At 57.1% G+C, this 10,569-nt stretch overlaps 1 protein-coding gene across 1 annotated transcript; it reads right to left on the reverse strand.

The window, feature by feature from the left end:
• Nucleotides 1-4,866: 4,866 nt before the first annotated feature.
• TFF3 (trefoil factor 3) lies at nucleotides 4,867-7,899 on the reverse strand. Its single transcript, XM_036876896.2, has 3 exons — nucleotides 7,742-7,899; nucleotides 6,209-6,355; nucleotides 4,867-5,091 (listed from the first exon to the last, which is right to left on the reverse strand). The coding sequence occupies exons 1-3, from the start codon at nucleotides 7,863-7,865 to the stop codon at nucleotides 5,078-5,080; spliced, it is 285 nt and encodes a 94-aa protein (XP_036732791.1). The 5' UTR covers nucleotides 7,866-7,899; the 3' UTR covers nucleotides 4,867-5,077.
• Nucleotides 7,900-10,569: the final 2,670 nt, after the last annotated feature.

Consider the following 10,569-nt stretch of genomic DNA (forward strand, 5'->3'; position numbering starts at 1 on the left):
CTGTGCTCTAGGCCCCTCTGCTGCTGTGTGATGCTGGGCTCCTGACCTGACGTCTCTGTATCTCTTGCTCACTTATGAAAATGGAGACATTCCGGACCTTGCAGGGCTATTGTGGGGTCGACGATGTAAAATGGGTAGAACACCACGTGCTATAGCCGTGGGCTCTCGAGACGGTGAGCCACGCTTCAGCACTTTCCAGAGGCAGGGCTCCCTGCTTTCCTGAGACCCCTGCCTCTCTGGCTTCCTTTCTGTTTTCTCCATGCCCCCACCCCCACCCCACCAGGGGAGAGGACACCTGTGGGAAATGGAGGGCATGGGGCCATGCCTGGGGTCGGACTCAACCACAAAAAAAGGCCAATGAGGGAAAACTCCAAGTTTTCTGCAAAAAAGGTTTCCCTTTAAGTGATAGAAATTGGAATCCGGAGGCAAGAGGGCTTGGCTGGGAGGTGGGGGTCCGGCCAGGAGAGAGGAAGCCTCCTCAGAAGGCTTATGCAGCAGAAGCACCTTCTGTATACCAAGTATGCCATCAGACTTCTGCTGTCCTGAGGTGAAATTCATACCTAATGTACATGCCCACACACAAAGTTTTGAGAAGCACATATGAGTAACGCCCCATAAAATACGGGGAACCGAAGGACAGTGATAGTGAATGCGGCAATCCTGAGTGCCTCAGGGCACCACGCTCTGCACGGCCGCACTGCAGATGCAACGGAGGAGTGGCAGCTCAGACATGCCTGCACAGAGGCCCCACGAGCGTGCCACCTGTGAACGCAGGCAGCCCCGACAGCTCACGCCACCAGGGCCATCGTCCCCGCCATGAGGTGTTTGACCAAAATGACCACCTTGGCTGAAGCCCCAAGCCAGACTGGCCTTCCCTTGACTAACAGGATGCTGCACTGGGAAATTCTGGCGTATTCAAACCCTGCAAACACAACCTAGAGTGAGGTTGTGAACAGAAGCCGGTTCTGGTCTCGGACCATCATAAGCTGGTCTGCAGCTGCCCTGAGCGTCTGCAGCACGGTGGGAAGCCCACAGGTGCTCTGGCACATCGCAGACCCCTGCCCTCTCAGGCCTTGTACCCACTCAGTGCCAGCGGTGCCCCCCTCCCCATTCACACAACACTTAGCAGCGTGCCCACTAATTTCCAAGGGTCCCCTAAGGCAGTGTAGACCCCCTGGAGAACCACTGGCTGAGACCATGTGTCCCTGGGCTGCTGTCACCCACCAAGCCTTTGACCTGTTTGTGCCGACGCCCTCCTGCCAAAGAGCACAGGAACTCAGTGCTGCAAACTGGGCTGAAGGACGTGTGGCACGAGGAGCACCGCCCGCCGTGGGGCGTCTTGGGGGTGTTATTATAGGATTTGGGCCTGTGTTAGGTGATCTGGGGGAGGTTCAAGGAAGTGGGGCTTTGCTCAGGATTGGGTGCTGTCAGGAGCCAGGGGTAGCGGGGGATGGGTATCTTAAGTCTTTCAAAGAAGGGGAGCAGAATGCCGCTGGCTTGCCCAGGGCTGGTAGGAAGCTGCAGCACCACGCGGGGCAGCAGACGGCGCTGCTGGTCACTGCGGTTGGACGCGCTCCAGGCTCGCCCATGTCACTCCCCGGCACAACCTTTGCCCCTGCTGGAGTCCTCTGAGCTCGTTTGTGGGGGTGCCTATGGGCTGAGGATGGGGCTGGGTTGAGGCACGTGTCCTAAGTCAGTAATCAAAGCAAATGGTACGGTAATGCAGTGTTTTGTAACGTGGCCTGGAGGGGGCTTTGTGGGGACAGGTGAGCTGCAGATGTTGCTTGTTTAGTCCTCAACGCAGACTGGAGAGTAACTGTCTTGAACTCCGGGTCAAGTGTTGGCCCCCGGCAGCCCCTCAGCCCACCTTGCTTTCATGGTTGGGCACCCACCTTGCAAAGATGCATGTGCCCATCTTCTCTGCCTGGGCAGGTGGTCACTGCTGGGCCAGGCCCCACCCAAAGACTGATCTAACTGCCAGGCCTGAGATATTTTCAAACTCCACAGATGAGGCTCATGTCCACGCCATTCCCTGAGCCATTTGTGAAGCTGTTGGCTTTGGGGAGGGGCTCACGTTCACATTAACCGGGATGCCCAGTGAGCACAGGGCAGACAGCCAGAAGCCCAACTTGTTTGAGGACCTCCTGTGCCCCTACAGAAATGACAAAGGGAAGTTTAGGGACCTTTGAGCCCCGGACAGGAAGACTGAGCCCCACGTGCAAAGGGAAGTCACTGTGCTGTGAATGGCGGAGGTTCCAGGGTCTGAGTCTGGCCTGGGGTCTCTCCAGCTTCCTGGGGGGAGCACACACTCAAGGCGGGGGCCCTGAATGGCCAACACAGAATGGAAGATGCCATCTCGGGGGTGGGGCTAGTGGGCAAGGATGTGGCCTTGGTGAAGATGCAGTGCCTCTGGCCACAGAGTGATGGGAATGGTGGCAGCAGTGTCTGTGAGGGGTGACCGTGGCTGAGCAGTTCACCTTGGCCTCGGGCTCCATGCAAGAAGAGTGGAGTGCAGAAGCCTCAGAACCTCATTCCTGGGGGCAGAGGGGGTCGTTCCAGGCCTGGCTCTCCCCTCACCCAGCAAGGCCGTGTGACCAGCATGGGGCCAGGGGAGGTGCAGCCAGCTCTGCAGCAGGTGATGGGGGTGGGTCCCAGCTGCAGGCCTGGGGCGGAACCCCTCCCTCCAGGGCATAGCAGTAGCCAGCAGGCAGTTGGGGGTGAGTGGGGAGCACGGTGTGAGCAGGTATCCAGAGGAGCGCTCAGGAACGGTGGAGGTAAGCAGAGACAGGCCAAGAATTCTTCGGAAGCAGAGGCAGGCTGCTACCACTGATAAGGCAACACTACAGGGAGGCCTGTGAGGAGGGAGGGGCACAGAGGCAGACCAGGAGGAGTCCAGGCGACAGCACCTCTGGGAGCAGTGTCCCCAGAGTGGAGGCCACACTCCACATGCTCAGCTTGGTCAGAGATGTTCCCAGAGAGGTTCACGCCTGAGGCCTGGAAGGTGCAGCTGCCAGGGGTCAGAAGAGGTGGAAATAAGACAAAACCACGTGAGGCCCACCTCCCCCGAAACCCATCTATGCAGGAAGACAGGGTGGATTCATCAGGTCAGCTGAGGCCCAGCACCACATGGGTTGGAGGCCACGTGTTGGCAGGAGGCCCCACGGCATTCAGCGTCCTCGGGAGAACCACAGATGAGGTGTGTTCTCCAAGGCAGAGCTAGGCCCCGGACGGTCCTGCTGCTGCTCAGACACAGGCTGGGGAGGCGGCCAAGCAGCGAGGCCACATCGGCCCAAGGAGACTGAACAAGGCTGCACCCCTCATGGTGCAGACAGGTGTGGGGACCCTGTACCCCTCATGGCATGGACAGGTGTGGGGTCCCTGCACCCCTCATGGCATGGACAGGTGTGGGGTCCCTGCACCCCTCATTTGTGCAGACAGGTGTGGGGACCCTGCACCCCACGTGGCAAGGACAGGTGTGGGGACCCTGCACCCCTCATGGTGCAGACAGGTGTGGGGACCCTGCACCCCTCATTCATGCAGATAGATGTGGAGACCCTGCACCCCTCATTTGCACAGACAGGTGTAGAGACCCTGCACTCTTCAGTGCATGGACAGGTGTGGGGACCCTGCACCCCTCATTGCATGGACAGGTGTAGGGACCCTGCACCCCTCATTCACGCAGACAGGTGTGGGGACCCTGCACTCCTCATGGCACAGACAGGTGTGGGGACCCTGCACCCCTCATTGTGTGGACAGGTGTGGGGACCTGGCAGAAACTTTTACTCTGAAAACAACCTTTTCTTGGAGCACACTTTGGGTTCACAACCGAGGACTGCGTCTCCCCAGTTTACAACTGGTTTTCTGTGCAATAAAGTTCTCCTCAATTAAATTCCTGTTCTACAAAGAGATTTGTTAACAAAGGGCACACAGGGCTTCAGATTCAGAGACCCCAACATGCTGACATGGTCTCCTGTCAGTGGGGGCTATCCAGCAATGAACTTACATCTTTTTCCTTCTCTTTCCTTCTCTGTAAGATAAGGGCAATTATGCTGCACTTCCGGGATGTTGTCTGGGGACCTGGCCCCAAGTGGAAGCCCAAAAGCAAAGTGTGTGGTTTTGATGGGAGCCGGTGTCCCCTTTCCAGAGGGGAGGATGGCTCAGGCCCACCTCTGCGAGCTGCGCTGCATTTTGGCCACCATGCTGCGTGGATGAGTGTGCCACACAACTGCATCTGCGGCCTTCAAAGAGTGCTGTCAGCATGACAGCGCAGGACGTTCAGCCCAGTGGGTCAACACCAGTTGGCGCCCATAGAAACCCTCCAGCTGTTAGTAGAGAGGTCCACGGCCCAGAAAGTGAGGGGGTTAGGGTTAGGGTTAGGGGATGAACGGCTCTCCACCCGGGGTGCTGTAAGCCTTCGTGTGGACTTAAGAAGGACACCAATTCATTTATTCATGAAGTTTCCCCCATTTTCGGAAGAAAAAATTCAAAGGCCATCCAAAGGTCACAGACATTAAACTGACTTGCAAGTCAAGGCAGTGCCAGTTTGTAAGCTGGCTTTATTGGTTTGCCCTCTTCACCAAGGCAGATGTTAATAATCTTTTTAGGAAACGTACGTGTGAAGTCTTTTCCCGACTCACACACGTAAGTGAGCCCTCAGGCTGCCGGGCCTGCCTGCCCAGTGCCGGGTCTGGACTCGGTGCAGCCCCACACACGAGGCGCTACGTGAGCAGGTCATTCACCTGCGCCAGGGCCTGGGGCACACCTCTGCTCGGAGACGCTACGACACGCTCCTGCCATGCCCCGTCTGTGAGAGCCAAGAAGGCGTGAGAGTGACTTAGCAGAAATAAAACACAACAGCACAAAGTCTCAGGAATGAAGAACTGTCTTCATGCCAAGTACGGATCTTTATTCTTTAAAACATCAGGCCCCAGACATCATGAGCTTTCAGCAGAAGCGCTTGCCAGGAGCAGGGTGATAGGAAAGCGGAGGTGCGCACAGCTGGCAGAGAACCGCAGGCAGAGCGCCCAGAGAGGGGATGCTCACATCCCAGGGTGTCGAGGGGCCAGTGGGCTTTGCTTCAAAATGTGCATTCTGGAAACAAAGCAGAGGCATGTGTTACAGGGCGTCTCTTCTCCACCCACCCGCTGCCTGGCTCTCAAGGTCAAGACAGGCTTCAAGGTCAGTGTCCTGTGTTGCATTCTCTCCCAGGTCACCGGGGTGGGGGGTGGTGGTGTCTCCAACTTCCTTGGAGAAGGGCCACCTGCCCCACCAGGACCTGAGGGCCAGGGCAGATGATAAATGAGATGGGTGTTTTGGGGGCCACTGCCAGTCCTCAAAGAAGGAGGGGGTCTCAGGCTGAGGAGCCCAGAGAGTGGGGATGGCCATCAGTGAGGCAGCTCTCTCTTCTGGTTCCATAGCCTCACCTGGACCTCTGCCTGGATTTTCTGGGAATGGGGAGGAGGCCCTGGAAATGGGCAGGGGCCCAGTCATTGCTCAGGGAGTGGGGATCAGCTGGGTGCAGCCCCTCCTTGTTACGCTGGGGTGCAGGGCAAGAGAGGCCCCTCCAGGGTCTGATGCCAGGAAGGTGCCCTCTGCAGCTGCACCCTTCTTACATGGTGAGCTGACTCCTGGACTGCCAGATGGCTTGTAGCAGACTTCCACGCCCAAGATGTGGTGGGGTGGGGCTGCTGGAGCAGGACATTGAGCCACCCATGGGCACAGCCACCTGTTGCTGACATGGGATCCCCAGGTGATTGTCCTGCAGCCCACTGCACCACCGAGGGAGGCGAGACAGGGGGTGGAGGGGCGCCAGGGCTCCACGCCCAGTACTGCCATGCATCTGCCATGCTGTGAGCATGTCACAAATGGTTTATTTGCTGAATATGGCCTCAAAGGTTGCCCTGGCTTCCCAAACCTATGTATTTGCCATTTCTCTCTGGGATAGTTTAAAAAATGAGCTCCCTCTACATAATGCCTTGACTTTGAACACATTTTTTAAACAATTAACTCTTACAGTTTGCACAAACCCCTCAGTAGGGACAGCCACTGGCCACTAGCTGCCCTGGGCTCAGAGCCTCTGACTGAGGCCTCCACTGGACAGCCGTGTGCTGGGTGCCTTGCCCAAGGACCAGGTGTGTGCAGCTTCCTGGGGGACCTGGAGGCTCTCCCTGGGTTCAGAAAGGGCACTGTGCAAGTGGGGCTGGCTTACCTGCCTCCTGCAGAGGCTTGAAGCACCAGGGCACCTCGAAGATGCTGGAGTCGAAGCAACAGCCCCTGCTGTTGCACTGCTCGGCGGTGACGTCGGGGTAGCCGCAGTCCACCCTGTCCTTGGCTGGCATGGCGCATTGGTTTGCCGCTGGCCGCAACAAAGCCTGGTCAGCCACCAGCACACTTGCTGGCTGGGGAGAGCCTGCGGCTTCTGCCTGTGAGCCTGCAGTCCCCAGCTCCTGCGTGCCTATCGGGTACCCCCCACCCTGACATCCCCTGGAGGAGGAACCCTCTTTCTGAGTAAATCTTGTAGGAAATCTGGCCATCAGCCTGGGGGTCTCCCTCCCCTGGCACGCTCCTAGAACCTTGTCGGGACGGCCATGTGGGCCTGGGTTCCCTCCCGCTGGCAGGTGCCCGTGGGAATTAGGGGTCCCTGAAGCCAGAAACAAAGTTCCCCTTCACTGTTTTTTTCAATAAAATGTCCCCTTTCTAAGAAAACAAAGAGTCTAACAGGAGACACACATTCAGTAGAGAAAATCTCAGTGAGTGCTATGTTCTATTTCTTCCCTGCTATTTTTTCTCTCTTTCCCTGTCTCCGAAGCGTCTGCTTGTCACGTCTTCCCATACATCCTTAGTGTCCAATACTCATTTCTCAAGCAAGTCTATGTGTCTGAAGCTCAGCAAATCTGCCTCACCTTGGTACCTAGCCAGACTTTTCCTTGGGAAAATAGAATGCATGGGAAATCTCTTTAATCGTCCTCGATAATTCCGTATCCCAGTGGTTCCTGACCTTCGCTCACGTTGGGAGATGCTGGGGATCTTTAAAATCTACCGGTGCCTGCTCCGCCCCCACCCTTCACCCCCCAGACATTCTGATGTAGCTGGGGCGTCCTGGGCATTAGGAGTTCTGGAAGCTCTCCAGTTTGGGAACTACTGCTTGTGCCCCCACTCAGTAGACAACCTGATAAAAAGCCCCCCTCAAAGTTCTTCACACTCGGGTTGATGGAAGAGCCACATTCCCCCCAGAGGGCAGAGCAATGATAAATGAGGATACATAAAAATTGTTTTCATGAATCAAAGTGCTCCGGAAGTGACTGTTTCCACTTGTCGTTCCTTTCTGCTTTGTGAATGTGGCAGAACAGCCTGTAAAGCTCTGCACTGTGGTTCAGGAATCTTTGGCAGAAAAGGCAGGAGGCTGGTGGGCGTAGGCACTGCCTGCCAGCCAGGCACAGCTGGGTCTGAATCCTGCTTTTGGCTCCGAGCAGGAGGGTTGCCGTAGGTCAGTTATTAACTTTCCGAGCCTCCGTTTCCCTGTCTGTAAAATGGGACAGCAAGACCCAGTCTGTAGGGCTATTGAGAGAAAATGTGTGTGTCTGGTAAATGGCAGTTATTAAACTAGTGTATGCATGTGTGTGGGGAGGGGGCCTCAGTCCTTGCCTCAAGCCCACAGAGAGCCCCCGAGCCTGCGCCCCCACCCTGCCGCCAGGGCCCTCCTTCCTGCTGTGAGAGGGGAGGGGGTCGGCGCGGTACTCACACAGGCCCACGAACTCCCCGGCCGAGGCGGAGGACCCCAGGACCAGGACCACTGCCAGCAGCCACAGTGCTCCTGCCTCCATGGTCATGGGCGGGCTCTGGGGACCCAGCTGCTCAGAGGACATGCCGCGTCGAAAAGACGGTTCATTTATAGCCCTGTGTTTGCACAGGCGCGCAGGTCCTGTTTGTTTGGGCGTGGCTCTCCCTCCGGCCCCGGCCCCTCTGCTTCACTCCCTGGCCCCCCACAGCTGTGAGGCCCCCCAGAGGCTCGTCTTCCTGAAGGGGAGAGGGTGGTTCCTGCCCCGCCGTTGGGTTCCAGTCCCCAGGTTGACACTCCTCTCCTGGGAGCAAGGCTGGGAGGACAGGATGCTGGCTCAGCGGGGGGCAGGGCTGTGAGTCCCAGGCACCCACTTGGGGTCGTCCACAACCACATGCTCCCTGATGCGAGTCCCAGACCACCGACTCCCAGCCAGCCTCAAAATCCTGCCAGCCAGGCCTCCATGGGTCAGGGGCCCTGTGCACACAGGTCTCACCTCTCCCTTGAGACTGGAAGGGGAGAAATTCCTTTCCTTTCTGTTTTGCTTTTTACAACAAACATTATTTTTATCATTAACAATGTAGTAGCAAGTTGTGAAATAAACATATTCAATGCATTTTAATAAACATACAATGTGCAGAATAATACAAAACACCTCCTGTCTGGAGGCACTTGAGTTTCAACACTTCTTTAGGCATTTTTCATACATGTTCTGTCTGCATCAAAGCCCATCTTTAATGGGAACTTGGTAGATGCCTTTGCCCAGCTGGCTTCCTTTTGAATGAAGGCTATCTTGGAAATTGTTTTATAACAGTTTATCTAAGTGACCTGGGAATAATTACTGCCGTTTTCCAGAGGAACAAATTAAAACTCAGCGTTTCAGGTCTGTCAAGCGCACTCCAGTATATCCAGGGGAGCTGGGATCCCACCCACTGGTGGAGGACGCTGGGGTCAGTGCCACCTTCGCAGGGCCTGCGTGCCCCTGCTGAGCGCAGCCGAGGACGGAGCCCTAGTGTGCTCTCCACGCCTCTTTGCTGGCAGGGGCCTTCTTACCCATCTGTTCAGCACTGATGTGACCCAGTGACTCTTCCGGGATCCAGGTGGGTGTGCCTGGCTGGTCGACCTCGGCACCCAGGTGTGGATATAGTGTTGGAAGGGACCTGAACTACCCAGGGGTTCATCTGCAGAGCCGTCCTTCACCAAGTGACCGGTGGGGTCACACTGTGTACATGATGGGACCGAGGACTGTGTCCCACCTTGGGCCTCCCCAAGCTCAGCCCTCCTACTCAGTGAGCCCCCAGTGACCTGATTTGAGGTGACCTTCACCTCTGGTTGGCTACCTCTTCCAAGGCAAGGCCGGCTTGAAGACAGAGCAATCTCTGTGTTGTTATCAGGGCATTTGCTTTGTTCCCAGAGGGCCAGACTGCACCCGAGCTAACAGATGGCATGATTTTTATGTTATTAGGAAGATTGTAATAGGGTAACTCCTTGGAGGGTTTTCTGGCCGGACCCCCTGACTTCCCACTCCCCACCCCACCCCCAGGCCAGGCCAGGGTGTGGAACTGGACCAGGTTCCTGGAAAGCACAAACACCCCAGAAATAGGCTTAGGAGGGACCACCGTGTGAAGGCTGCCTGGCAGGGAGAATCTCTGAGCACCCTGGTGTATACTGGGCTTCACCTGGAGTCGCCTGCAGAACTGGACCTGGGTGGCTGTGTGGTGCTGCCTGGTGCCCCCCCAAGGTCATTTGGAGATCACTGAATTCCCTGGCAGCCCCCACCCTGAGACCACCACCTGCGGTTTTGCTTCAGTTTAACTTGGTTAATATTGACTGAGCCCAGCTTGGGACCCAGGAAGGACTAGTAGGGTGATAAACTCCTCACCCTGAAGAGGTCCCCCGAGGGGAGATGGGTCATGTCACAGTTATAGTGGGGAAGCCCGAGGCCTGGTCCCCAGTCACTTCACTACTTGGGCCCCAGTTCCCTTGCCTGTCACATGGACCTGTTGCACAGGGCTGCGTGAGATGGTGACACAGAGCTGAGCCAGGCACCTGGGGGCCACGGACTCCTGCCAGGTATGGGGCAGCTGCTGTGCTGGCAGAGGGACCAGACTCTCAGTCCCCACGTCTGACAGAGGGGCAGCTTTGGCATGGTGGGGGCAGCAGGGGGTTCTGCCAGTGGACACAGCACAGGATTCTTAGAGGACAGGGGCTCGAGCTGGCCCTTGGAGATGAGAGAAGTGAGGAGATGTTTTGGAGGAAAGACCCCAGTCTATTTTATGAACAATCCCCCCAGGAACCCTGGGCTCTTTACCCAGGGCAGAGGACAGGACTGGGGAGCCCCCCGCCTCACAGAGCTCACAGTCTGCCACCTTCCCCAGCCGCCCAGCTCCTCGAGGTCGGGGGCAAGGGAGTCCGTGTTCCATGGATGAAATAAAACTAGTGCCAGAGCTGCAGGCCCCGCATCACCATCAGCAGCCCCACCCCGACAGCTGGCTACCGCATGTCCCCTGAACGTTGGGGGAGCACACGCAGGCTCCTGCTGGAGGCTCCCTCCTTCCCCTCCTTGTCTGGGGGCCTGACTGTCCTGGCATCATCCCCTCCCACCCTGGGCTTTGCATGCTGGTGTCCCAGGGAAGATGGCCTCCTGGGGGGTCCAAGAAGCAGGCCGTCTGGCTCCCAGTGCTGGGGCTGCAACCTTCCATCTGGGCAAGCATGGTGGTTGGCACATGTATGTGACAAGCATGGACAGAGTGTGGTGCTTGGTCCGGGAATGCTGGGCTCTAAAGATGCCA

This window comes from Manis pentadactyla, chromosome 1 (assembly GCF_030020395.1).
Source record: "Manis pentadactyla isolate mManPen7 chromosome 1, mManPen7.hap1, whole genome shotgun sequence".
Lineage (NCBI taxonomy): Eukaryota > Metazoa > Chordata > Mammalia > Pholidota > Manidae > Manis > Manis pentadactyla.

Coding starts and splice junctions, on each gene's coding strand:
- TFF3 (XM_036876896.2), bottom strand. CDS start 7,865: ATGTCCTCTGAGCAGCTGGGTCCCCAGAGCCCGCCCATGACCATGGAG. Junction 6,356..7,741: donor CGGGGAGTTCGTGGGCCTGT/GTGAGTACCGCG, acceptor TGTTGCGGCCAG/CGGCAAACCAATGCGCCATG.